Source organism: Daucus carota, chromosome 1 (genome assembly GCF_001625215.2).
Source record: "Daucus carota subsp. sativus chromosome 1, DH1 v3.0, whole genome shotgun sequence".
Taxonomy (NCBI): Eukaryota; Viridiplantae; Streptophyta; class Magnoliopsida; order Apiales; family Apiaceae; genus Daucus; species Daucus carota.
Genome location: NC_030381.2, coordinates 37331226 through 37359072, shown reverse-complemented (window position 1 = coordinate 37359072; position 27847 = coordinate 37331226). Strand labels below are relative to the sequence as shown.

The window sequence follows — 27847 nt, the reverse complement described above, 5'->3', positions numbered from 1 at the left end:
TTATTCACAATTTTTTCTCAAATTTTTCCCAAATTTGACTTAAGTGAAATTTTAGATTCCACTATATATCAAGATAGTTTGATGAGATATTGATTGTAATTTTTATAGTGGTAAAAGGAACATACATTTATTAAAATGTGTTCACGGCCCCCCGAAATACACAAATAATAATTTTTATGATCTTCAGACATTAATATACTAGTATATTATTTTTTTGTTTTAATTTATTAATTTGTGAAATGTGTTCATGCAGCAAACAATGAAGAAAATGCTTCAAAATAACAACAGTCACGTGAGTTCTCCTTACAACAAAAATGGATCGAGTTCATGTGCAATTATTGATTTATCTAGGTATATTATGATTGTTTCTTCACCGTTTCGAGGAGAAATTTGGCTTCTTCAGCAAAATTAATCAGTTACAACTCCAAAACTCATTAGAGTGAAGAGTCCTTTCTAAACTTCTTCCTAATTGTATTGTGATGATTGAAAAATATTATTTTGTTTTATTATCTATACATATATGACCACTATATCAATTGACATCAATTTTTATCAAAAAATATATAATAATATACATATTAATTAACTTTTTTAAAAAGATTTCTTCAAAAAAAAAAAAGATCTCTTAAAAAAAGATTTCTTCAAAAAAAAAACTGGATTAAAAAGATTGCATACTGGTAATTAAATTTCTTCCAAAACTAAAAATTATTTCCTTTGTCACGAACTCAGCGTTACCTCCTCCGTTGGACAAAACACGCAAGAAGATTGTAACTGTCTTCATGCACAAAACACACACAAATACACTCCTATAAAAATATATTATCTATCAGAATTGAGCTCTAATTTCTATTGAGATCTTTCGAAATATACCCGCACATACAAATATTATTTAATCAGATCGCCAAAAACTATAAAATGGCGAGAATGGAAAGCCTGATAGGGCTGGTTAATAAAATTCAAAGAGCTTGCACTGTATTGGGTGATCATGGTGGAGAAGGAATGTCTCTCTGGGAAGCTCTTCCTTCTGTTGCTGTTGTTGGTGGCCAGGTCTTTTTTTTTTTTTTTTTTTTGTAATGTTTGTGTTTATTATATTTATCATGCAAATGCATCTTTTATGAATGTTTGTTTTCGATTTTTTGCAGAGTTCTGGAAAATCCTCTGTGTTGGAAAGTGTCGTTGGGAGGGATTTCCTGCCCCGGGGATCAGGTAATTCACTTTTTCGGAATAATCATGACCACTTTTATTGATAATGAGGAAGTTTTGTGATTCGAAATCATGATCAAATGACTTTGTTTGCCCAAATAAATGTTAGAATATAATATGATCTTTGTAAGCACTCCTCTCAACACCTTGAAATTTTGGGAGAATTGGTCATTTAACATGGTATCAGAGCTCAGGCTCCCACAATCTTTAATATAATATGATCCTTGTAAGTACTCCTCTCAACACCTTTAGATTTTGGGAGAATTGGTCATTTAACATGGTATCTGAGCTCAGGCTCCTGTCATCTTGAGATTTTGAGAGAATTGGTCACTTAACAATAACAAGCCCAGATTTATTTTATTTTTGATGAATTTTTTCTTTAAATGTAAGGCATTGTGACAAGAAGGCCATTGGTTTTGCAACTACATAAGGTGGAGGGGGGTTCTGAATATGCAGAGTTTCTTCATGCTCCAAGGAAAAGGTTCTCTGATTTTGGTATGTTTATATATGATGAATAAAGAAAATTTGTTATTATCAGCTGGAGTTTCTTAATTCATTTTCCGATTCCTGCAGTTTATTTCTTAGTGGTTATGTCTATGTTCATTTAGGTTATTCTGAGGTACTGTACACTATAAAACATTGTCCTCGCCAGTATGTTGAGTTAATTAAGTTGAAACTGTTGTATTCCTAATGCAGCTGCTGTGCGTCAGGAGATTTCAGATGAAACAGACCGCGTAACAGGGAAATCCAAGCAAATCTCTAACCATCCAATCCAACTTAGCATATATTCTCCAAATGGTATGTAGTAATTAGGATATGTTCCGGGATAATAGGCCTAATTTTCAAATGCACTCTCCTTAATTATGAGAATCCGATCTAGGTGTCATTTATGTGAGTGCATGGTTTTGTTTACAGTTGTGAACTTAACCCTCATAGATCTTCCTGGGCTGACAAAGGTTGCTGTAGGTAAGTATGATGTATCTACTTTTTCTTGTTCTTAAGCCACAGCATCTATGTTTATGTCAATATGATGCAAATTGGCGGAATTTGCAGAGGGACAGCCAGAGACAATTGTTCAAGACATTGAACATATGGTTCGTTCTTATGTTGAGAAGGTGAGGATGTTATACTAATTATTACCAACAGCAGCTAGGAGCGGAGCTTTGTAACATTAGTTAAGATCACTCATTATATACACAAGGATATTTTTCTCCTTTAACTTCATTGTACTGCTTCATATTGAGGTAATTTGGATGATCATTTTGATTCATGTAGCCCAACTGCATTATATTGGCCATTTCACCTGCTAATCAAGATATTGCCACTTCTGATGCTATCAAGCTAGCAAGAGAAGTTGATCCTTCAGGTATTAAATACCTACATTGTTATCTAGCATTAGAATCTTGTGGTACCTCGTTTTCTCATTAATTTAAATTGACCCAAGCGTCGACACATCAGAAATGACAGAATTGATTTCCCCGTCTGAATTGATGTTATCAGGTGAAAGGACATTCGGAGTGCTTACAAAACTTGATTTGATGGACAAGGGAACAAGTGCCATAGATGTATGGACTCAGAAATATTCTTATTGTTGAAATACTAATAGCTTCTACTCTGTGTTGCATCTTATCTACTAGTAGGTTTTTCTTTTAGACTAGATAAATACGAAAATATTAATCAATATTTAGGTTCTTGAAGGAAGGTCATACAGACTGCAACATCCATGGGTTGGAATTGTGAACCGTTCACAAGCTGATATTAACAAAAATGTTGACATGATAGCTGCTCGCCGCAAGGAGCAGGAATATTTTGAATCTAGCCCCGAGTATGGACACTTGGCCCATAAAATGGGTTCAGAATATCTTGCAAAGCTTTTATCAGAGGTTTCTCCACTACACTTGACATATTTATTTACAGAATATTGATAAATAAACATACAATAATGTTATATTGTACATTTTAACATTGACATATATGCATTTATCTTGGTGAAAATCAGCATCTGGAAATTGTAATCAGGCAACGAATACCTAGCATTATTGCTTTAATAAACAAAACAATCGATGAGCTTAATGCAGAGTTGGACCGGATTGGCAGGCCGATTGGTACTGACGGAGGGGTATATATTTAGCATGCTTATTCATTAGAGAGATTGTTTTTTATTTAGGTCTTGTTCTGACTTGTTCCAATTGCATCTGCAGGCGCAACTATACACCATCTTAGACATGTGCCGTGCATTTGATCGTGTATTTAGGGAGCACTTGGATGGAGGGTAATGCATTATTCAAGTTCTTATCTACCAGTTCATATACAAAGACCGTTTCCTTGTCAATCAGTTTTGAAATTAGAATTTACATGATGATTTAGAATTTGCGCTCTTTTGTTAACTAGGTTAGATGGTTAGCCTTATGCTAGAACTATGAGATTCTGGATTAGATCTTTATTTATGTGGATAGCATAAAAAACTGATATTTTAGGCGAGCTGGTGGACACAAAATTTATGGAGTCTTTGATCACCAACTTCCAGCTGCTTTAAAGAAACTCCCATTGGATCGTCATCTCTCTCCAAGTAACGTCAAGAGAGTAGTTACTGAAGCAGATGGTTATCAGCCCCATTTAATCGCTCCTGAACAAGGATACAGAAGACTAATTGATGGATCTCTTGGCTATTTCAAAGGCCCTGCTGAAGCTTGTGTTGATGCTGTAAGATCTTTACTCAGCCTGTATCATACTTGATCCGTTCACCTAGGTGTTAATTTGCCTTTCGTTAACCAAGGGAAACGTTGCATTGCATAAAAGAAGTGGATCATTTTGGCTAAGTTAAGTTTATGACATTTACAATTATATTTTTTCAGGTTCACATAGTACTCAAAGAACTAGTGAGGAAGTCGTTGATTGAAACACAGGTATACAAACTTTAAATTATGTCAATAATTGCAAATAATTTGTAGATGGTGAAATCTACAGAGTTGTATTCTGTACACAAAGAAGATTAGTTCTTGCATTACTTAGGAAAAAGGGATCGTTCTTGCATATGTGTAAACATTTTTTCCGAGGAGAAAGGTATGCTATGCATTGGGGTTTATACAAAGCCATTGTGATTTAACGTCATTGGATGGCTGTTCCAGGAACTAAAGCGATTTCCAACACTTCAATCTGATATAGCAGCTGCTTCAAATGAAGCATTAGAAAAGTTCCGTGATGAAAGTAGGAAAACGGTTATACGGCTAGTGGATCAGGAGTCTAGTTACCTGACAGTCGAATTCTTCAGAAAATTGCAAAATGAACCAGACAAAACTCAAGAAAAAAATCCAGACAAAAATCCAAATCCGCAAGCTCCAAATGCAGAAAGATACACGGAAGTTCATTTCAGGAGAATTGGTAAACAGTCCATTGCATATTCTGCACACTACTTACAAAGTATACTCTCCCATTTACACAGAAAGGATTCCTATTAGTTAAATCTTCAGCACATCAAGGATTTATAATTTTCCAGAGTCTACAACTATGTTTAAACTCTCCAAATTAAGAATTACTGACATGATAATTGATATCAAAATAAGGGAGTTTGACCCTTCTGCTATATTGGGATTGAGTATATTTGTAAAATATAATACAAGTACAGATGAGATCCTTTCTGCAGAAAAGCTGGAGTAAATGATTGATTGTAAAGTTTATTCCATAATATCCCAAGCCCGAAGTTAATCAACTTGTGGACTTGTTGCTTCATATCAGGATCAAATGTCTCTGGTTACATTAACATGGTCTGTGAGACCCTAAGGAGTTCCATTCCAAAGGCTGTCGTTCACTGTCAAGTTCGAGAGGCCAGACGATCACTTCTCAACCACTTTTATGCGCAGATTGGCAGAAAAGAGGTACTCTCTTCTACTTTCATTACTTGTTCTACCAACCATCAATTTTAAGGCTACTTCGCGAAATTTAACCCAAAAAAAGAATAAGCCTTCCTCAGAAGTTATAGCAGTTCAATGTCAAGGTTGTGCAAAGAATGTACAATAATCATTTTCACATAAGCTTTTTTTATTCTTCTGGTCTTCTAATCTCTTAAAATGTATGACAGACTGAGATGATTAAGTAAGTGTAGTTCACATTTCCGCAGAAATTTTATTAGACTGAGCTCTGAGTTCTGATGCACATAATTATACTGATGCAGAAAGAGCAGCTTGGCAAAATGCTCGACGAGGACCCCTCACTCATGGAAAAGAGAGAGACATTAGCCAAGAGACTTGAGCTTTACAAGTCTGCGAGAGACGATATTGATGCTGTTGCGTGGAAGTAACAGCATGCTAAATGCCGTACATTTCCTCATCTCAGCAAGTTGAGTTTTCACAAAATAATAGAAATCCAGTTCCAGGAGTTAGAAATCATGATATACTTCTTTCATCAACAGTATATTCAGCCCATATTTGTTTAGTTTGTATAGTACTCCTCAACACTGGCTTATATCATATTCTTGCAACAGTTATACACATGATTTAATCAAGATAACAGAGATTCAAGTAACCTGCAAGGCTGCAACACGATTGTTAATATGATTGTTAGTGCTTGGCACCATTGTTGGTGTTTAACGCGATAATCAAATATTTATCTTCTATCGAAAATGTATACACGTGTTTATAGAAAAATCACTTGTCATAACGATATCGAATTTCATTCGTCAATATTGACAATTAAATATTTTTATTCTTCGGACAGAAATGTATATACAAGTGTTTATAGAAAGATCATTACTATAATACTATCGAGTTAAGAGTATTCACATACTGTAGTATATATTTGTGTTGTGGCTAACGATAAAAACAAAAGCTCAATGAATACAAGTATGGCGCACAGTGTATGTATAGTTCCCATTTTGTCCTCTTCGCAAATTTGTTGGAGAATTATTACACAATCTACAAATACCTTATGTACTTGTTTTGTCTTCTTCCTGACCTGCTTATTGTTATTAGTACATCTGATCTCTTATCCAACAATTCACACATTTTAATATTTTATTAGTACGTTATAATCTTTATTTTTTTATTCATTATCTCCGATTCAAAAAGCTGTCGGTATAATCTTTTTTTCCTCTCAAATATCAATAAAAGAACAAAATATAAGACGACGGTTAAATTTACCGTTTTGACAATTTAATGACCAGAATTTAAAATTTTCAATAAGAGGACCTGACATTATATTAATTCTATCGATAAAAGACCGTTAAACGGAATCAATTTTTGCCATAATTTTTTGGAAAAAAAAAAGAGTTTGACCACATTTTTATAATTTACTCACAATAAAATTAAAAAAATTTAGTTACATCATAATCTTTTGAAAAACAACTATCAACCGTACATATTATAATTAATTATCAAAAATATCTCTACTATATTTTCATAAATCAGAAAATGGAAAAAATAGAGGCCTACACAACAAAAGGTGGTAAATGACAAACCAACATGGACAATGCTCACCGCACATCTTTCCTGGCCCAGTATAAGGTCCACAACTCTCTTATCCAATGAGTAGACACTGATTTTTAATTACCAAGTTCATTATGTAACGATTTTTTTAATTTTGTAAATTTATGTAACGATTTTAGCAAAAGACAGAGATACTTGAGTTGCTAAATTAAAATTTTAAGATGAATTGTCTCATAATAATTACTACTTTATTTAGACAACTTTATTAATAACTTGCCTCCTTGTATAAATCACACACTGCTAATGTCGTTTTCTTGTCTATCTTCTCTCTCTATGTAACTAAACCCAAGATTTCTCCCACAGAACAACACCCTTTTACCTCCTTCAATCATTCTTCCCTTTCCCACATCGATCTTTGTGCAGATCTATCCTAATTATATGCACATCATTTCACACTAATACCATCATTATTAAGTAACTACCTTGAGCTCATTTTGTGAAATTACTTTGTGATCACTAATTATTGGGGATCTGATGAAATTGAGCTGGTTTAATGATAGAGAGTGTTGAAAGAAGTGATTTTGTTGGCTTCTGGGGTGTAAAGATTTGATCTTTAGGGTTCTTGTGTGCTATTCAAGTGAAAAGATTTGATTTTTAGGGGTTTTGTTGGATATTGAAGTGGAAAGATTTGATCTTTAGGGTTCTTGCTGGCTCCTGAAGTGTAGAATTCTGATATTAGGGTTGTTTAAGGGGTTTGTATGGCTGCTGAAGTGTAAAGGTTTGATCTTTAGGGGGTTTTGAGGGTTCTTGAATGGCTACTTTGCAGAAGCTGCCGTATGTCAGCTCTTGCTCGACTGCGAGTAGTTATGGTGTTCATTCGGATAAAGGAGATATGTTTCCGGCTGGTTTACGGGTTCTTGTTGTTGATGATGACTTCACTTGTTTGAGGATTGTGGAGCAAATGCTTAGGAGATGCAGTTATTTAGGTGAGGTCCTCTTTTTGTTGTTTTTCGTTCTTCTAATGTAGAATCCCAATTTGTGGTATTTCAGCCGTTTTTTTTTGTTTGTTTTCTCAATGGTAATTGCTTAGTGGTAGGATAGTTAAGAAGTAATTAGAGTTTGTATATTTTTGTGATTGTAGTTTCCATTTCTCAGTAATTTTTATCATTCATGATTGGTGTATGGTTCTAATGGGTGGCAAACTCGTTAATATAAATAGAGTAAATTTGTATTTATTCAGGACGACACTTGAAGATTGATTTTTTTTTTTCCTTCCATTTGTGGAGTTCGTTACTATGTTTTTTTGGCATGCGATTGACTCCTTTCCAATTATGGACTTTGTTATGTTGTTTGGTATCAAGCGAAATTTGAATATTTTCTTCGTTTTTGGAGTGCGATGTGTTTTCAGGTCGGGGTAGTGGATGCAAAGATTAGAGCCAGTAACCCGTAGAGATGACAGTTGCTAAAGTAGCTAATACTGGGGTTAGTCATTAGGTGGTTTAAGTTGCTATAGGTCTTCTATTCTTTTCCATTGTTTTTTTTATAACTATTTTGAATGATATTATGTCTGGATGTTGTAGGTCTGATGTTGGGTTGATGTTTACTTTCCAGTCTCTCTTATGTTTATACTATACTCTTATTATGCTTATTATATTTGTTTTTGATAAATGCTCTTGTTTGCGTTTTATATGTTACTAGCTTATAATCACGCGATGCACGAGTGACTTATAATATTTGTTCTTTTATTATATATTTAATATATAATTTTGTGTTGAAAATACGGTTATATTAGAATAATATGCAACTTTCAACTAAAATAGATCTTGTAAAGCATTAATAAGTGAGTTTGGATTAATATATTTTTATTGGGTATGTTGAATAAGTTTCTAGTAATTAAGGCAGTGAAAAAACTTATAAATAAATAGGCCCGAGAAATATGTTTTAATGAGGATGTTTAAATGTGTTTTAGTTGTAATAAAAAAACCCGTTAAATCATATCATAAAATAAAGAGGCCCGCAAGTTGGCCCAAATAGACAAAACTTTAATAGTTTTGTACGATTCCATATTATTCAAGCCGAGGGTCTTTGGGCAATATCTTTTCAACTATTTTAGAGTAGAGGTAAGGTCTTTATGTTTGGTTTAGTTTATTAATGGATACAAAGATTGAATATTCTAGCAATTGACATTATTTGAGATTTGCAATTTTTTTATCTTACCAAACTTTTAACCTGATAATTAAAGAACTACCAAACTTTTAACCTGAGGAACATAAAATACCTGTAAAATGAAATTTATGTTTGGTATATACTAATGTATCAGAAAGTACACCATGACTGAACCAAGTAGTAAACTGTGATTTGGTAGATAAGGGTATTTTTATTCGCTATGAGTGTATTATGGGTACTTACCTGATATGACCATTGTTTTTGTTCAAGTCTTTGCTACTTCTGAGGACCTCACGCCCATGTTTCTGTGTGATTGAAAATTGGGAACCTATAAATTGTGAGAGAAATAACTTTATATGACTAGATGTCTCATGGGAAGGTCTTGGATTGAGGTCGTTGAGCATTTCAAAAGCGCATGCCTGTCAATCAGTGGTTTGGAAATTATATTATATAAAGGGTAGCCTTATATAGGGTCACTGGCTTATCTAAGTCTGTCCATAAAGTGTAGGCTTCTGATATGGGTTTAATATAGACGTCAAGTCATCCTTTCTGCAGTCCGCTTTTTTATAGGTTATGCCACCTTCATGCTATGGTTTTACATGCAACTATCTACTGCAGTCTGCGCATGATGTGCCACTTGTAATATTCTGGAAGTTTACAGTTAGATTAAGCAATAATTTCTTGAATAAATATAATAATAGTTTAAGTTGGTCTCCTTGCTTGAAGATTATCTGCTAGGTTTTGTTTATCCGTGTTATATTTCACTAAATGTGTTCGTCATTGCAGCTACTACGTGCTCCCAGGCCACTGCTGCGTTAAACCTGCTACGGGAGAAAAAAGGTTGTTTTGATTTGGTACTGAGTGATGTACATATGCCTGATATGGACGGCTTCAAGCTCCTCGAACTTGTTGGTTTGGAAATGGACCTTCCTGTCATTAGTAAGTAGTCATTTTTAATACAGTCCATTAGTGTGTTTTGTATACTAATATAATATATGGCGTTGCAGTGATGTCAGCAGATGGAAGAACTAGTGCTGTTATGAGGGGAATTAAACATGGGGCTTGTGATTACTTAATCAAGCCTATACGTGAGGAAGAGTTAAAAAACATATGGCAACATGTTGTTCGGAAAAAGTGGAATGAAACTAAAGAACAAGAGAATTCAAGCAGTTTGGATGAAAGTGATCGGCACCGCAGAGGAACCGATGATGTGGAATATGCTTCTTCTGCTAATGAGGGATCAGAAGGAATATTAAAAGCTCAAAAAAAGAGGAGAGATGTTAAAGAAGAAGATGATGGTGAATTCGATAATGATGACCCTTCTGCATCAAAGAAGCCACGTGTAGTCTGGTCGGTGGAGCTCCATCAGCAATTTGTTAGTGCAGTAAACCAACTTGGAATAGAGAGTACGAACTCAAACAATTCCTTATAAAATTGTTCTCAATTAACTTGTACTTTTCAAAGCTCAAATTTGCATATTTTAGCTAAAAGATGTTGTGCCCTGTTAAAGACGAGCAGCACTCATTAGTTTATATATGCTCGATGCTTAACTATATATTTCGGGTTTCCTTTCAGAGGCTGTTCCGAAAAGAATTCTCGAATTGATGAATGTCCCAGGCCTGACTCGAGAAAATGTTGCAAGCCACTTGCAGGTGAATCCCCTTTTCATATGCATATAGTAAATTTTTTACAATTTTCCATTTCCTAGCTCCCAGTCACTATTAAAAGAAGTGTATATTGTAGGTGAGGTTCTTCTAAAATATTTTTTCAGGTTTTTTGAATTGAAGTTGTTATTAATATTTTTTTTTTGGTTAAATGGATAAGTTTGCCCTTATTACTCACTTATCCTGTGTTTGTGCTTGCATATTGATCTATAGCTACAGAAGTTACCTCTCTGAGATCATACTTTTTCCTTATTCATCTTTTGGCCTCTAAATCAATAAAAACATAGGGAGGAAGTGCATGCCTTCAGCGGAGAAAGTAGTTGTTATAATGGTGATAGGGACTTGTGGCCTGTGCTGGTGAGGAACTGTGTTAGTTATTGGAAAAGAGAAAGTTGAAGATTTAGATATGGATGACAGTGATGGCATATAGATCCAGGGGCTTATTCATTTATAATAAGTAAACAAAACAATGATGGTGCTTAAATGTTGGTTTTCTAAAATTTCAGAAAGATTTATATGCAAGTTTGATTGTTTTACCTAAGTAGTGTGAATTAACTCCTTTATCTTATGGCATTCCAAGTTTAAAGTATAAATTTGTGGGATTTGCAAGGCAACAACGTCATAACTCATGCATTGAATATCGAGATTCTTTATATCAATGTTTATCAGATTCTAGAATATCAAGGCTTGCTAACGTATCAGTATATTAATATTTTATTTAGGTAAGGACTATAGCATCATTGTGATGCTTTACTGTGCCCTTCTAGTAGATGGGGATTATATATATACATATGTTTGGTGCTGCATATATCTATGTTTCTGTTCTTAAATTTTGCATATCTCCTTCCCTTAATCTTTTTATTTTTAAAATTCTATCTGCAGAAATTCAGACTATATTTGAAGAGGTTAAGTGGTGTTTCACAACAGCAAATTGGGCTTCCTAATTCTTTTTGTGGTCATATAGAGCAGAATCCGAAACTAGGCCCACTGGAAAGATTTGATTTCCAAGCTTTGGCTGCATCTGGTCAAATTCCTCCACAGACATTGGTAGCTCTGCATGCTGAGCTTTTAGGTCAACCCGCTGGAAATGTTGTATTACCAGCAATTCATCAGCAGTTTCTATTACAAGGATCTCGACAGGGACAGGAGAGTGTCCGTGGTGATGTAGGTGTGGCATATGGGCAGCCTCTGATAAAGTGCCCATCAAACATCTCCAAGCAATTTACCCAAGAATCGCCGGAAGATGTCAATTCAAATTTCAAGACATGGTCATCTAATAGCCTTGGTTCCATCGGTCCTAGCAGTAACCTTACAGGGCTAGCTTCACAGAACGGTAATACGTTAATGGGTGTTATGCAAAATCAGCAACAACTGCAAAGGATGCTGCAAGAACAGCAGCATAAACAATCTGTTGTACAGGAATCCACCCCTTCCATCAATGTGCAACCTTCTTGCCTTGTTGTCCCCGCTCAACCACCCAGTTTTCAGGTGGTAAATAGGCCTTCAATTAGTCAAAGCTGCAGCTTTCCTGGTGCTGAGGCTATCTTTAGTAGCGCTGATGTGACAACACCTCAGCCAAATAATTCCATATTTGCTGTTGGACAAATGTTGGGTGTAAATCATAAAACTGCCAAGATTCTTGATGGATACTCAGTTGCCGGTCCTGTCTCTCCGTCTGTGTCATCTTGCTCAGGAATTGCTGAAAATAATGCCTTGAGGAGAGTCCAAAATTCAGCCCCGGAATTTAATGCTTCTAGACAGGTGCCAGTTCTTTTTCGTGATATGAATGACTGCCAAGGTTCTTATAGTGAGAAATCTAGTCATGTGCTTGATCATGGAACACTGAGGAATATTGGATTTGTTGGCAAAGAAGCATGCATTCCTAGCCGTTTCGCAGTTGATGAAGTGGAAGCACCTATAAGCTGTAATGGAAGTACATATAGGGAAAATGGGAAAAAAGTGAAGCAGGAGCCAAATTTAGATTTCATCGAAAGTGTTAATATGAGTAACCCTATGATGCAATACTTCTCTCCGAATGATGTCATGAGTGTTTTCTCCGAATAGGTATATTCCTGTCTTATGCTTGTGTGCTAAATTATTTTTACAAGTTACAAATGTATAGTTGGCTTGACATGCATAGTTGATTCTTTTGTCTATAGTTTGAGAGCCTCCGTGCATTTTGTTTTCCAGATAACCATCAGTTCTTTTGTTACTCCCTCCGTCCCCCTGAGTAGTATACATTGGGGGACGGGGACGCGGCACGGACTTTAATGCTCCTGTAAAGTATAGTTGTGTAATTTATTTTTAAAGTTTTCTTTTTCTGAATTAAAGTTTGGATGTTATATTTTTATTCAGAAAAAGAAAATCTCAAAAATAAGTTACGGAACTATATTTTATAAGAGCATTGAAATGCGTGTCGAACAGTTGAAAAGAAACGTATACAATTAAATGGGACAGAGGGAGTATTATTCAGGCATGGGTTTTGTCTACTTTGCTAGCTGTTTAGAATCTATATGTTGACTTCTTTAATTGTTAATCAGTGTCCATTGGATGGTTAGCTGAGTACTAATCACATGATTCTGCGACTGTGAGGTTGAATCTCATGACATCAAATAAAAGTTATTCTTTCTCTTAGAAAAGAAAGTTTTCATATTGGATTTTTCAACAAAGAATGCCGGGTTGGTTATTTTAATGGACAAATTGCCAAATGTACAGTGGTCTTTAGCATTTGACATATAATGTAACTAAGGGTATCAAGTATCAAATAGGTGCCTTTATGATTATAGGGTAGACTTTAGATAGTCTTCGCCTTTTTGTTTCTGTCTAATGTTGAGTTTTGTGTAAAAACAGCCTGGCATTGCATATCAGCACCAAATGTTTAGGATGAACTTTGCCAGTTCTTCGTATCTCATCAACTTGTGGAACCGAAGTCCAGTCCTGCAGAAGACTTGAATTAAGAATGCAGGTGAAAACTCTAGTGGTCTCCGTAGGTAATACTTAGTTTGCTAGATTCAGTGAATAAGTTGTCAACGCAGCTTGTGTAATTATGTAGTTGCAGGCTGTTAACTCCAGGTGTTTGCCTATCTATCACTGTTGAAATTGAGAAATGCTTGTAAATATTAAATACCGTCAATGTTTAGCATTTGCTTGTTTAATATCTAGTATAGATCTCTCTGTGGTTTTTATGCCGATGTATATCTTTGTAGCTGTTCTAGCAATGTATTACACAGCCCCTTCATGCAATACCTGTCTTAGTTGTCAAGTTTTGCATATTTTCAGAATCATTTTCGTATATATTTTTAGACCAAATGGCTTGGTTTTGTAATTATGAATTATGCAAGAGGCTGCCACTGGCATGCATTCCCCGCATTAGAGCTTCTCACTTGACATCAGTGCCTTGAAGTAGCACTATCTGCTGCCCTTCATTATTGAGTTTAGGTGGACAGTTGCATAAACCTGTTTGTACAGCGTGTGAGGTAACTATGATGGCCCTGCTCAACTTGATGCATGTTTCAAATGGGATATTTTTGGTATTTGGCCATATTTTTGTAGTACGCGGTCTTTTTCATAGAAATGGCGGTAAATTTTTGCTTTTTTGATATTTGGAAAGTGTTCGTACTAGTACGTGGTCTTTTCATATAAGTGTCGAGGCCAAGTGTCTGCCTGGTACGTGGTCTTTTCATGGAAATATCTTTGGGTGAATGCCTATTAGTAGGGGTGAGCGTGGTTCGGTTCGGGGCGGTTTTAAGGTAAAACTGGAACCGGAACCGCGAATCTTCGGTTTTTAAAATTAAAAACCGAAACCGCAACCGAACCGTCAGATCGGTTTCGGTTTCAAAAACCTCGGTTTGGTTTTAGTCGGTTCGGTTTCGGTTATAAAATTGCAAGAAATGAGAAAAAGAAAAAAAATTACGTATTGAATCTTTAAAAATTATTTACAACATTAAAAGTTATCTCTTTGTATCTTTACGGTATTAGATCAATGAAAGAGTCCAAGGCTGCGAGTCTATGATTTTGATAGTATGTTTCGTACTGCTCTTTTGGATAAAATCTAAGGTATGTAAAAAAAATCGAACCTAATTTAAGTATTCTCCAACCTATACCAAACTATAATCTAAATTCTATATATTACTTAGTTACGGTTCATGATATATTAATATAAATATATGTATATATTATCTTAATGCACACGTGTATATATGTACATATATAAATATATTTATAATTATATATGTATTATAATTTATAAATAATATTTATTTATTTATTTTAAATAATCGGTTCGGTTCGGTTTATTTCGGTTCGGTTTTAATCTAAAACCGGAACCGCAACCATTAGAATCGGTTCGGTTTTTTAATTTGCGGTTTCGGTTCGGTGCGATTTTATACGGTTCGGTTTTCATCGGTTTTTAACGGTTTCGGTTCGGTTTCGGTTTCAATTCGGTTTTTTGCTCACCCCTACCTATTAGTGTGCCATTTAATTGTACAGTGCCACAGTATTACTGGAAGTGGGAGTGATGCATTCATTTTTGCCCATCTTGGGGACCGAATGCTGTTGGGTATGAATAGAGAGATAGTGAGATGGATGAGCAGCTGGGCATTATTGTATAGCTAGGTCCTCCTAGTTGGGTCGTCTTGATGACACCCCTGCCTAATCCACCGCCAAACATTCAAAACTCGGGCCGGATACGGCGGTATACTCTCTTTGTTTTTTTATTTGATATTTTGACTTTGTTTTATGTTGTAAGTGTTTTGATCGGATAATTAAAAGCATCATATTATATTTTAAATTTTTTTCCTGAATAAAAATATATAATCAAAATTTTTATTCACAAAAAAAAATCATTCGAAAATAATAATTTATTGATAAACTCAATGTGTGTCAAAATTCAAAACGTCTGATAAAAAAGAGAGAGAGTACAAGTTTAAGAAGGAGCAAGAATAAAGAGGAGTATCGGAGTGTTCATCTTTTTCAATATCTTAACTCACAATGAGTCATATATAATATTATATTTTAAAGAGTGATTTAAGAGGTCCATTGGAGATGCTTTAGTCTCCGAATTTCATTTTGAATCTTCTACTCCCTTTGTTTTTTATTATTTGACGTTTTAACTTTTGGCACACACTCTTAAATTCTTTGACCAATCAAAAATAATACTTTTAACTACCAGATCAAAGCACTTAAAAGTATGTGCCAAAAATCAAAACGTCATATAATAAAAAACAGAAAGAATAATTCTTTACTCTGTAAATATAAAGATTTTATCTGTGTTGATTTCTCCGGACAATCTTGCTAAATTGTGTGTGCATTTCCTAATATTTAGCTTCAGTTGGACGGAGAAAATATGAACCTCGAAGGCCGTGGCAGAGACAAATTTTTTACAAAAGAATATTTAAATATAAGATTTTTGTAAACAGACTTACCCGAAGTTACGAAACAAGGAGGTTTCGAGAATTAATAGAATATTCAATTGAATACTATATAATCGGTTCAACAAATTATCAAAGTCATTAATTCGGATTGGTCACCTCAGAACAATGGTTTAAAGTGTTGAGCAGAAGCCAGAAGTGTCAGTGACCACACGTTTTGCAAAGCCCGGAAGTAGTAACTTTGAAATGACAACCAACAACTAGTCTCCACGTATCCTGTTTAGACTACCCTTTAAAGCTCTTCTTTGTTCAACTTCACTTTTTTCTCCAACTCTCTCTCGAAACCACATTTTCTCTGCTGTTTTTTCAAGACTTTTGATCCCCATCTTGCCTTTTGCACACCTCCATAAACTACATTACACAAGGCTATTACCCAGAAGCCCAAATGGACAATAACCAAGAATCAGCACTCACACAGCTCAGAGCATCAGTTGAGCAGCAGCTCGGATGCTCAACAAATGTAACTTGCTGTTTTAATGTTTTTGCATTACTCTTGTTATGCTATATCAAATTATATATACAGTTGTTTAATTCTCTAGTTTCTTTTCTTGTTTGTAGGAGTACAATGACAAGACTATGATGAGGTTCTTGATAGCAAGATCAATGGATCCAAACAAAGCTGCAAAGATGTTTGTGCAGTGGCATAAGTGGAGGGAATCATTTGTTCCCTCGGGTTTTGTCGCAGATTCTGAAATACCTGATGAGTTGGAAGCAAACAAATGCTTCTTACAGGGTTTGGCCAAGAATGGTCTGCCAGTGGCAATTATTAAAGCCTGCAGGCATTTTCCTAACAAGGATCAGCCGCAATTTAAAAGTAAGCGATTCATATAGGTTGTGTTAATGTCTTTAGGATCTCATGTTGATTAAAAAATATTCATCTTGTTAACTTACACTGAATTGTAGTAGGCTATCACTTGGATCATAAGTTTTAGGCGGAAAAAGACCATTAATTAAGGTTTGAGAATTAGAGTTACTTGGTTACTGTAACTCGACTTTTGTGTACAGTAGTGGCCATTTTGGGTTTGGGTTTGTGTCTGTCAATTTCGGGTCATGTAATAATTTACTGAAATCTGAAAGAATACATGGCTTAAATAATTAAAACAAATTTAAATCATGTCTTTTCGGGTCGATCTAATTGTGCTGTGGTAGACATTGTCACCCGTAACGATATATAGTTATATCCTCTTAGTGTTCTTCTAGGCTGTGTTAGCTTTACTTGGCTAACTAATACATGCATCTATAGCTGCTGTTTTCTTTCTTTTTCTTGTGTTAAATGTTAGGGATTTGCATTGGATGCACAATCATATATTGGTCTACTATAATACTTTTTCGATGAAGATTTGAAGAATAAGTTTAGAATAGAGCATCCAAATATATGAGAGTATCAATGGCAGATTAAAGCCTAATTTAAGTTTTCTAGGAGTTAGGACCCAAGGAGTAGAATAAAATAACATCAAATGCAGACAACAAGTATATCACATGCTTATTTGCTTGTGTTCCCTCTTATTTCTTATCATAGCTTTGTTCCCTAATCAACAGCAAGCTTATCTCGTATGCTGATTATATTTTGTTTTTAATCTTCTTCCACATGTCTGATACCTTGTTTATACAGCTATCTGTGCTGTTTTGACATCTATAACATCAGTTTCACTGCACCAATAACATTCTTAATAGGTTTCATTATTCAAGTTACAATCACAGTTGTCTGCATTACATTGCAAATCTGTGTATATACTCTTGAACACAATCATTTAATTTTATGTACATATTTCAAGCAGAAGGCACATTCTAAATTGACTGAGCCACTAATTATCTAGCACTTGTTTGTGTCCATTCATGCAGAATTCTTGGTTCAAATGTTGGACAAATCTATTGCAAGGTATACTTCACATTTTTCATGACAATTACAAGAAAATATTAGTTTATTTAAAGAATAGCATTTAAATATATATTACATTGTATGAACAAAAACAACTCCGGCCTATTGCCTTGCAATTGCTACTGCTGATCTTCTTAAACCTTCAAATATAACTGCGGACGAATGGTATAACATATAATCTATGCTATTAACATTTATTCCTTAAATGTGTCTGTATAAGAAATCTGTGTGTCTATTGAGGTGAATAGTTTTTGCTGGCAACAACATTTGGCAAGTATTAAAGATTAACTATAATGTACCTTTGGCCCGGATTTCCTTTCTGTTTTCAAATTATTGACTACTATTTTATTCTGACTGCAAATTTGCGATCTAACTAGACCCGCACTTCTTATGCACAGTCTAGTAGAATCCTCAAATATCCGTAATTTAAGTTGAATATCAAGGATTTGCTCTGCAATAGCTATAGCCCCTATAACTTTTACCCTTTTACTTGACAGAACAATCTTCGTAGTGACTTCCCATTCATATATGGCCATCTATATTAGAAAAATGATTATAAACTCATATCCAAAGATTATGTTTGGCATAGTCAATTCAAATGATCCCCATTATATATAATGTTACATTCTCATTTGGATTTTTCGTTTGTTCATTTCAGTTCTTTCAGAGGAAGAGAAATAGGAGATGAGAAGATGATAGGAATACTTGATCTAGAGAAAATTAGTTATAAGAATGTTGATGCCCGTGGATTAATTATTGGCTTTCAATTTATACAGGTAACCGTTTGTGTTCACATTTTTCTGAAGATGTATAAGTATAGTAGTCTAAAATTCAGTGACTCTTCTTACATCATTATCTTCTGTCAAATTTAAGTAAAGATGAGTTAATGACTACTTCAATATCCTTGGGTTATAGTTACAGTTCTTGCCTCATATTCATGACAGAACTACAATTGAACACGTATAATTATGTCAAATTGTCAGTTTTGCAAAAGGTTGGTTGTGATAACTGCTACCAAGTTAATCTCTGATTCTACATGGCACAAATTGGTAGTTGTGGCAAGGACCACAACACTCAGTAGATTGTTTGAAAGCTTCACTATAGAAATCTTAACCTTCCCTCTCTTGTTCATGTATAAAGTTGATCATTTATGACAAGTCATTCTTAAGCAAGTTTTCCAGGTGTGGCACAGTCTGTTTATTTAACAGCATCTGTATGACACATAAGTTGATCACAATTTTTCCATTTCCTAAGAAGTATCATAAATACCTTAGAATGGCTTGAAATTATCAAGATGATGCTATTGGAACTTTGATCAAACTTAATGCAGCAATACATAATTTATAAACTGATGTTAAGAAGTCTTTATTGTTATTGTACTTTGTTGTATCTTAAAATGTACAGCATACTTCTTTCCTGTCTTTATATAGGGTTACTATCCGGAGCGGCTCGCGAAGTGTTACATATTAAATATGCCTGGGTTCTTTGTGAGCGTGTGGAAGCTTGTCTCTCGCTTCATTGATAAAGCAACACTGCAAAAGGTATCCTTTTATCGACTCAACACCAAAGACAAATGTATATAATCAGGCCTGACAAAGACTAGTGTTTATGTGATCAATCTGGAGATTTACAATTTGACTTGTTAAATTTTTATAACAAACGCAGGTTGTGATTGTCACCAATAAAGATGAAATGAAGGGAATGTTGGAAGAAATTGGCGACGAGATATTACCAGAAGAATATGGAGGGCGTGCAAAACTTGTACCTATTCAAAATGTTGTACTAGCCCCAGCAGAGGATGATCTAGTTGGGCAGATTAATCCATAAGACTCCTGCCTGTTGATTTTCTAACTCAATTCACTTGGTCGATGCATAACATAGACCTTGTAACAAAATTATAGCTTTGCTACTCTATGCGTTTTAACTTTGATGACATTTTAACTTTGATGGTAGCTTCCACTTCTTGTATGTTTGATTTGTATTATGTTTGATTTGTATTAAAAGAGAATTCTAAAAGGAAGTGTGTTTTTTTTTTCAAAAAAAAAAAAGAAAGTTTTTTTTATTGAAATAATGATTTGATAGTAAAAGCACAAAGTGATTATTAACTGAGATGACCGCCTAAAAATTGAATGAAGAGTGTTTTATAGGCTACAGCTTTGCTATAGCTTATAAATATTTTCATCGAATTTTGCATGATTAATGAATGATAAGAGCATGAGTGACAATTTGAATTTGATCAGACAATAATAATCGAATGAAAAGTTTATTGTTTTTTTCTATTTATGTGTTAAATGTAATGAATAAAGTATTGTAGGGATACTTTTATTTATATATTAAATGTAAAGAATAAAGGATGATATGAGATATTAGTAGAAGTTAAATTTATATCTAATTTCCTAAAGTCAAAAATCATAAGATCAAAATTTAAATTTAATGATATATTAAGAACTGTTAATATTTTTAAATAAAACTAGCATAAAAACCCGTGCGAGGCACCGGACTCTAGATTTTGTTGTATTTTAAATAATATTCGTGTGTCATCATATTATTTCGAGCATAACTATTACGTCCTATTTTTTAACAGAATATGTAAATATGAAATGTAACATTTGCAATCTAATAGCATTCATAGTAAAAAATTATGGATCAAAAACAACATTTTAACTGATTTTTCTATATTCAAATTCGTTAGGATATAGAGGCCACTACCATATTATCTACATGTTCAAAATTATACTCGAAACTAATACTGTCATACTGAAACTTTTAGAATTTAAATATATTATACCTCATTAAAAAGATCTGTAATTTATTGTTGAAAATTATTAAATTATTTCATCCAATATGAAAATTTGTTTTTGATATGTGAATTACGATATCCTAAATCATGATTAGATGAAGATGTGTGGTCCGCGTTGTTTTATATTTATTTCTCTTTTTTGAGCGTACGTTTGTGTAATAGTTAAGTGATATATGATGGACATACCATCAACACATTCTTTTTTATCATATGTTGCACAAACCTTGTATAAATAATAATTGAAACATATATTGTATGTAAAAGATCCTACCTTACTTTATTATAAAAGCATCCATTGAACTACTAACCTTATAATTGTACCCGAAAAATTTCGACACGTTTGATTTGACTTACCCTTTTAATTTTCATATCAATTATATAGTATTTCAATGTCCTATATTTTTTTGTTAATTTAAAATATTAGATGATTATTACTTTAATACCGCGTGTTATAATATTGTCTTGCTATAAAAAATTATTTTTTATCATTAGTTTTCTGAGCTTGTTGATTTTGGGCTTTTAATGATTTTTCATGTAATTATTATAAACCAGATCTCAAATAGTAAAAATAGAGTAGATGTCAGTTAGGCACCATGAAGTTCATAAAAATAAGAAATATTTAGTTTAATTAGCCGTATAGTTACTTTTTTAGCTTTGTGCAAACTCATATTTTTAAATATTTTGATACTCTTATTTCTTAGGGGTGAGCAATGTAGCATATCATGTTCAATTGTTAAAGACCAAATCAGGTGTTCGATATTCTGGCTTATGAAAAACTATTCTTGTTCTATTCCCGTTTAATCAGATATTAGTTTTCACCTTATCGCGTCGGATTATCCATTTCAGAATTAATTATATTTTATTAGTTTAATTTGTAATTGATTAATTAATTTAATAATACTTCGAATCATTTTATTTAACTCGTATGTTATACATTGATGGATGGCATATTAAAATTATAGTTTGAAGACTTTAATATATATATAACTTATTTCTCTGTGTTATTTTATTTTAAGCAAGTAAAATTTATAACTCAACTCTTTTTAGTAGGTCTCGTAAACGCGTTTTATTATTATTTGGTTGACTTTTGATTAACAATATAGAAATTCCCTAAATTCACCTTTGTATCACAAGTTATAATATTTCAAATTCATATATCACCAAAATCACATCATTTAGACATATTTTCTAACACCAAATTTGATGTATTTGTCACTATTCTTATATCTATAATATTTTTTTTTTTGAAAATATTTGGTTACACGTCGAATTCTGAATTCATCATAAGTTTAAAATAAAAAAGTAATCTAAATAAAAATATTCTTTCAGTTATCTTATTTTATATTCTTCAAAATATTGTAATCTTTTTATAAGTCACTTTTTATAATTAAAAGAAAAATATGACATAGTCCATGTTGAAAGTCCATCAATTTTTCCTTTCAAAGATGCTCACCGAAATCTTGGTTTTTGTGCTTATTTCTCACATTCATGGCTTAAAATTTTCTAATATTGTATCAGTACTCGTTTAAAGTATTAAGTTAGATTTGAATTCGTCCAATTTTATTCAAATATAAATTATATCCATTTTTTGAAGTCTGAAACATGGCTCGAGCCCAATTGTTCAAACTTTTTTTCAAATTTAAAATCATTACGTAAGTAATTAATTTATGGATATTAATCTATTATGTAAAAAACATATGAGACTTACCTGAAATAATAACTTATCTCAAATAAATATGATATTGAAAAAAATATAAATACAACAGTTTTAATGTATGAGTTTAATGCTTTTGAACAAAAAAATTAATTGTCTGTGTAGCTCAAGTGATTTGAGAGGTGTACTTGTAATGAAGAGGGTTTGGGTTCGAGTCTCATTAATAAAAATTTTAAGGTAGAACAAACTTTGGTTTGAATGAATAGAGTGTTAGAATTAATATGTTAATTTTTTAAAAATAAAGACATCAAATTCAATTTATTCAAAATAATAAGTAAAATTATTGTTATAATATATTTTTGTATCGTTAATTTAGTTTTAGGAACTAAATACTTTGAAGAAAAATGCTGGAAATATGAGTGTGATCCTGTGGTCGATAAATCAATAAAAAAAGAACTTATTGCACTTTGTAACCCTACACTTTGATTGATTAGCAAATCAGACCCCAGATTTTGAAATGTGACAGTTTGTAACCTTAAGTTTCATTTAGCTTTCGCTTTGTAACCCTGGCTCACACATCCATTAAAAACAGCTGTTAACTTTAACTGTTTGAGAGGTAACAGTGTGCATATTAGTTTCTATAAGCTACTTTACTCCACGTGACCCCTCAAAATTTATGTATCATAGTTGGAAATTATTTCTGAACACACACAACGATGTAAAACAATTTAAGATAATTTTTAAAATACGTATTTAGATTTAGAATCTGAAAATTTATTTATTTTTACATAAACGATATAACTTATTTTAAAATTTTAAAATAAATACATATTTTAAAAAATTATTTGTAATTTAATATATATTGTTGTGTGTGTTCAGAAATAATTTTAAAATATAATACATAAATTTTGAGAGGTCACAGGGGGTAAAGTAACTGTTGGAAACTAATAAACACACTGTTACCTCTCAAACAGTTAAAATTAACGATTGTTTTTAACAGATGTGTGGGACATAGTTACAAACCGAAAGCTAAATGAAACTTAGGGTTACAAAATGTTACGTTTCAAAGTATGGGGGTCTGATCTGCTAATCAGTCAAAATGTGGAGTTACAAAGTGCAATAAGTTCATAAAAAAATTACGAACATCAAATGACAATCTTTTGTATGTCTCGTCAAATTTCAAAAAATTACTTAAAAATTTATTTAGGAAGAAATTCGACAATTTCAAATCTAAATTCTCATATAATCACCGGACACTAAATTCTCATTACTAAAGAATTTATTACATGTATTTTTCAAAATATTTTAAATATAATATTTAGTTTACAAGTTTTATTAACCGAACAGCTTAATACATGTGAAGTGAAGCGTCGAAAATGATTATTACTTTACTGATAAAAAGTAAAAACAAACAAAAAAACAATATGCTGAAGAAAAATAATTGTGTTGAAATGTCAAAAAAAATCAACTTTATATTTTCTCGCGGAAACGAATTCACACGTTGAAAACTTTTTTACTCTGTACTCTCTGTGTAGTACAGTACATATAATACATTTTCCAAAACCAAAAACCCTACCAACTCTCACTCAAATCCCCAAAATGAACTCCCTCAGCCTCGCCGGACCTCAAAACCTCCACGGCGCCGCCGCCGTCAAATTCTCCCCTTCCCGTACTCAGCCGACTCCGAAATTTTCGCCGTTCACCGTCAACATGTCACTCCAAAAAGACGCCCCCTCCATCGCCGTCGTCGGCGTCACCGGCGCCGTCGGCCAAGAATTCCTCTCCGTCCTCTCCGACCGCAACTTCCCTTACTCCTCCATCAAAATGCTCGCCTCCAAGCGCTCCGCCGGCAAAAAATTCACCTTCGAGGGCGTCGAATACGTCGTGGAAGAGCTCACCGAGGACTCCTTCTCCGGCGTCGACATCGCGCTGTTCAGTGCCGGTGGGGGTATTAGTAAGAAATTGGGGCCAATTGCCGCGAAATGTGGGACCGTTGTGGTGGATAATAGCTCGGCTTTTCGGATGGATGAGAATGTCCCTTTGGTGATTCCGGAAGTTAATCCGGAAGCAATGAGGGATATTAAGTTGGGGAAGGGTGCGATCATCGCAAACCCGAATTGCTCCACTATCATTTGCTTGATGGCTGTTACGCCTCTTCATAAAAGAGCTAAGGTGAATAAGTTATGAAATGATATTACATTTTGTGTAGGTTAGGGTGTTTTAAGGACATTACTGTTGATTTGATGATGAGTTTATCTGTTAAAATGTGTTAGTTGATGTTTATGTATAGCAAATGAGGTGTTCTAATAACTAAAACGATAAAGGGATTGATAGTGTTTTAATTAAATCGATGCTTTAGATAGGAAAGGGATAGGGATTTGGAGTATAAATTATGAGGAATGGATTGATTCAGTCATCAGATAGGTTATTGAACTCACACCCGAGTGCCTGAAGACCTACATATGTACATTTTGTCAACTTCAGCTTTTGAAGAGATGGAACACTTGCATCTTAAATATAGCAATGCGAAAATAGTATATGAGATGTTTTAGAGAGCAGATTCAATCGAAATCCTAGGAGGCAAGATTGTTCTGTAACTTTGATATTGATATGCCTTTTATTTTTTGACATTACACAGAGAAGAAATAAAGAAACTGTGAAGTTCATAATTGCTGAAGAAAAAATTGAATAATTCTTGAAGACGTGCTTACTCTGAAACTTCTATTGTTATCTGTCATCTGTATTTCCTCTGTTAAATTCATTATTGTGTTCATTTAGAATGCATTCAACTTACCAGCTAGTAGATTGAATGTTTCAAACATTGTTACTGCTCATGACATGAGAATGTTGCAGGTATTACGTATGGTTGTTAGCACGTACCAGGCAGCTAGTGGTGCTGGTGCGGCAGCAATGGACGAACTTGTGCAGCAGACTCGTGAGGTTTTCTTTAAAACCAAATTCAAATCAGTGTTTTGGAATTTCATGTTGGATTCATCCAGTATTGAATATTTTGTAATATTGAATCTTTGGTATTTTAAATAAATATATTTCTCCATTTGTCGATTACAGGTCCTTGAAGGAAAACAACCAACTTGTAACATCTTTAAGCGACAGGTCTGTCTGTTATCTAATTATTTCTGTAAATGCAGAGTTGAAATAAATCAGTGATGACTGGTGGTCTGGCTGTCTACGTGCTTAATTTCTTTCATATTTTTTGAACATGCAGTATGCTTTTAATTTGTTCTCCCACAATGCACCTGTTCTTTCGAATGGTTATAATGAGGAGGAAATGAAGTTGGTAAAGGAAACCAGGAAAATTTGGGTAAACATCTAGTTCTCACTATTTGTTGGTTCTTTAGTTGATATTTGGTAAGAAGACCCTTGAATAACAATCCTCTCTCTACCCCTTTTTTTTTGAGGATACAGAATGACACGGATATTAAAGTGACAGCCACTTGTATACGCGTCCCTGTTATGCGTGCACATGCTGAGAGTATAAACCTTCAATTCGAGAATCCCCTGGACGAGGTAATCTTGTAATGGTCTGTTTTTTTTCAGCTTCGATATGGGTTTAAAATATCTATGTACGGTACTTGTAGAAAAATAACATTTTTTTTTTTTTTTGTGATATGGATTTCTGATTATAGTTACCCAAACTCCTAGAGGTTATATTTTTTAACACCACAAAAAAAAAACAGCATTACAATATTAAGAACAACATTAATGATAACCCGGGATTTTTGTCAACCAAGTGACCAACCTATAACGCATATCAGACCTAACAACCCACCACAGGTCGGCCTAAAAGTGCTAACAAATTGGTTTTTACATTAGTTATTTGTTTGTGCTTATAAAGGGTCCAAATACTCTTTATCTAACTGATGTGGGATGTTACACAACCTCTGTTTTCCCTGAATTAGTTTGGGTTTCTGATTATTTCTGTAACTTTTAGCTATTATTACATTGCAGTTGAAGCAACCATCTGATTCTTTATTTGTATATACTATACACACACACACACACACACACACACACACACATATTGAATGGTGGCTTTAGTTGAAATTATTTCTTCTTTTTTCTTTTTTTATTGGAAACAATCGAAACATAATGTTACTAATCATTGGTTCCTCCATTAGTGGATATTTTGTTTGCTTAAAGAGGAGCATGTACTGTTGTTATATGTATTACAAGTTGAGCTGATCGTATCCTGATTGGCATTATTATTCCACTTTCACATGTAAAGTTGTAGAAAATCAATTGCTCTTATATTGCTCCTCCATTTTAGCAATGTAGGATTGAGTTTTGGAATAACTTATGTGGGAAGTACTAAAAGAATGAATATATATGTTTGTGTGTGTGTGTGTGTGTGTTATGGGGAATGGAAAAAGTACTTGGCAAACAAAAAAACATATTAGTGTTTTTTATTTTCCAGGATACAGCAAGAGAGATTCTGAAGAATGCCCCTGGAGTGGTAATTATTGATGACCGAGCATCCAATAACTTTCCTACACCATTAGAAGTTTCAAACAAGGATGCTGTAGCAGTTGGCCGAATACGCAGGGATGTCTCTCAGGAAGGCAACTATGGGTAAATTGAATAATGAATATATTACCCTGTCTGCTTTTATAGTGTTTAATGAAACATAAAACTGAAACGGTACATGGAAACAGGTTGGACATTTTTGTTTGCGGTGATCAAATACGCAAAGGAGCAGCTCTAAATGCTGTCCAGATTGCAGAGTTGCTTTTATAGTTGACTTTCTTTGCCAGTTTCATTTAGTGCAAGATTATACTATCTCACAAGCAGGGAGCTGAAGATTGCATAGAGACATGCTTGCTTTTGGTATTTGCGGAGGCCCAAAGGCCCTCGGGGGTGGTTTGTTTTACAAATATATTTCTCAATGTTCTGTATGGAATTCACCACAAAGGTGAAGTATGTTGCCATTATTTGGAGCTTTAAACAAATTTTACAAATCCTTGTCGACAAGCCTAAGAAAGATAGGGGACTTCTCTTTTGTTGAGTAGCATGTGCCTGAATAAAACTAGTAAAAATATTTTTGGAGGTAGTGATTGAGCCTTTATCTGGGCATGAGATTATTGGTTTATGTCGAGATTTCTATTTTTCAATAATAATTCATTTACCTGTTTAAATTAAGAAAGAAAAAGAAATCTTGAAGCATAAAAAGTCTATTCTAAAGCTAGACAAACCAGAAGTTGTGATTCATTCTTTTGTATTGTTTAGTAGTATGTACAAACAGCTTTAGAACCCAAATTTAGTGTAAAATAAATTCATATGCTTTAGCCAAGAATTCAATCTCAGTACACTTCAATGGAGTCGTGGACTAGTTTTTCACGTTCAGTGTTTATGCTAGTATCATTTGTATATTTTGTACAGTTCAATTTGAATCTGTACAATCATCATATTTGTAGTTCTCGACCATATTTGTATGTTCTGTATCACTGTGTTCAGTTGAATTTGTACAATTGGGATTTGAGTCCCTGTTCAATTGTATTTGTGCAATTGGGGTGCGAGTCCTTGACACATGTTAATTGTCTCATCTTAGATTTTTCACTTAGAGTGATTATGATATTATTATTCGTATGTTCTGCCCTAGCTGAGTTGAATTTGG

The 27847-nt window shown here is 33.7% G+C and overlaps 4 protein-coding genes across 5 annotated transcripts; all 4 read left to right on the top strand.

The window, feature by feature from the left end:
• The first annotated feature begins 498 nt into the window (after positions 1-498).
• On the top strand, positions 499-5725 carry LOC108195200 (phragmoplastin DRP1C). The gene is made up of 16 exons (XM_017362155.2): positions 499-1047; positions 1143-1206; positions 1594-1698; positions 1900-2001; positions 2119-2169; positions 2257-2318; positions 2479-2569; positions 2704-2768; positions 2892-3086; positions 3203-3322; positions 3405-3475; positions 3681-3906; positions 4059-4109; positions 4332-4584; positions 4939-5078; positions 5375-5725. The coding sequence occupies exons 1-16, from the start codon at positions 916-918 to the stop codon at positions 5498-5500; spliced, it is 1854 nt and encodes a 617-aa protein (XP_017217644.1). The 5' UTR covers positions 499-915; the 3' UTR covers positions 5501-5725.
• A 1190-nt stretch (positions 5726-6915) lies between these two features.
• On the top strand, positions 6916-13614 carry LOC108204614 (two-component response regulator ARR14). 2 transcript variants are annotated; one of them, XM_017374139.2, is made up of 6 exons: positions 6916-7609; positions 9576-9728; positions 9797-10195; positions 10365-10441; positions 11336-12517; positions 13304-13614. In XM_017374139.2, the coding sequence occupies exons 1-5, from the start codon at positions 7435-7437 to the stop codon at positions 12515-12517; spliced, it is 1986 nt and encodes a 661-aa protein (XP_017229628.1). In that variant the 5' UTR covers positions 6916-7434; the 3' UTR covers positions 13304-13614. The 2 variants fall into 2 exon arrangements, with proteins under 2 accessions (XP_017229628.1, XP_017229629.1); XM_017374140.2 differs by lacking the exon at positions 6916-7609 and adding an exon at positions 7964-8105 and having other exon boundaries at positions 13304-13444.
• Positions 13615-16109: 2495 nt separating this feature from the next.
• Positions 16110-19729, top strand: LOC108213567 (sec14 cytosolic factor). Its single transcript, XM_017385372.2, has 6 exons — positions 16110-16342; positions 16441-16696; positions 17725-17761; positions 18420-18537; positions 19192-19302; positions 19427-19729. The coding sequence occupies exons 1-6, from the start codon at positions 16268-16270 to the stop codon at positions 19586-19588; spliced, it is 759 nt and encodes a 252-aa protein (XP_017240861.1). The 5' UTR covers positions 16110-16267; the 3' UTR covers positions 19589-19729.
• Positions 19730-23720: 3991 nt separating this feature from the next.
• LOC108193635 (uncharacterized) lies at positions 23721-27322 on the top strand. Its single transcript, XM_017360412.2, has 7 exons — positions 23721-24387; positions 25069-25155; positions 25285-25329; positions 25442-25537; positions 25642-25743; positions 26651-26805; positions 26889-27322. The coding sequence occupies exons 1-7, from the start codon at positions 23815-23817 to the stop codon at positions 26968-26970; spliced, it is 1140 nt and encodes a 379-aa protein (XP_017215901.1). The 5' UTR covers positions 23721-23814; the 3' UTR covers positions 26971-27322.
• Positions 27323-27847: the final 525 nt, after the last annotated feature.

What these genes read in the sequence shown, in the direction of transcription:
- LOC108204614 (XM_017374139.2), top strand. Translation starts at nt 7,435, where the DNA reads ATGGCTACTTTGCAGAAGCTGCCGTATGTCAGCTCTTGCTCGACTGCG. An exon ending in AATGGACCTTCCTGTCATTA is followed by an intron (nt 9,729 to 9,796) that starts GTAAGTAGTCAT and finishes ATGGCGTTGCAG; the next exon opens with TGATGTCAGCAGATGGAAGA. An exon ending in ATGTTGCAAGCCACTTGCAG is followed by an intron (nt 10,442 to 11,335) that starts GTGAATCCCCTT and finishes TTCTATCTGCAG; the next exon opens with AAATTCAGACTATATTTGAA.
- LOC108213567 (XM_017385372.2), top strand. Translation starts at nt 16,268, where the DNA reads ATGGACAATAACCAAGAATCAGCACTCACACAGCTCAGAGCATCAGTT. An exon ending in GGATCAGCCGCAATTTAAAA is followed by an intron (nt 16,697 to 17,724) that starts GTAAGCGATTCA and finishes CCATTCATGCAG; the next exon opens with AATTCTTGGTTCAAATGTTG. An exon ending in ATAAAGCAACACTGCAAAAG is followed by an intron (nt 19,303 to 19,426) that starts GTATCCTTTTAT and finishes TAACAAACGCAG; the next exon opens with GTTGTGATTGTCACCAATAA.
- LOC108193635 (XM_017360412.2), top strand. Translation starts at nt 23,815, where the DNA reads ATGAACTCCCTCAGCCTCGCCGGACCTCAAAACCTCCACGGCGCCGCC. An exon ending in GTAACATCTTTAAGCGACAG is followed by an intron (nt 25,330 to 25,441) that starts GTCTGTCTGTTA and finishes TTGAACATGCAG; the next exon opens with TATGCTTTTAATTTGTTCTC. An exon ending in TCGAGAATCCCCTGGACGAG is followed by an intron (nt 25,744 to 26,650) that starts GTAATCTTGTAA and finishes TTTATTTTCCAG; the next exon opens with GATACAGCAAGAGAGATTCT.
- LOC108195200 (XM_017362155.2), top strand. Translation starts at nt 916, where the DNA reads ATGGCGAGAATGGAAAGCCTGATAGGGCTGGTTAATAAAATTCAAAGA. An exon ending in GCTGACAAAGGTTGCTGTAG is followed by an intron (nt 2,170 to 2,256) that starts GTAAGTATGATG and finishes CGGAATTTGCAG; the next exon opens with AGGGACAGCCAGAGACAATT. An exon ending in AAGAGAAGTTGATCCTTCAG is followed by an intron (nt 2,570 to 2,703) that starts GTATTAAATACC and finishes TGATGTTATCAG; the next exon opens with GTGAAAGGACATTCGGAGTG.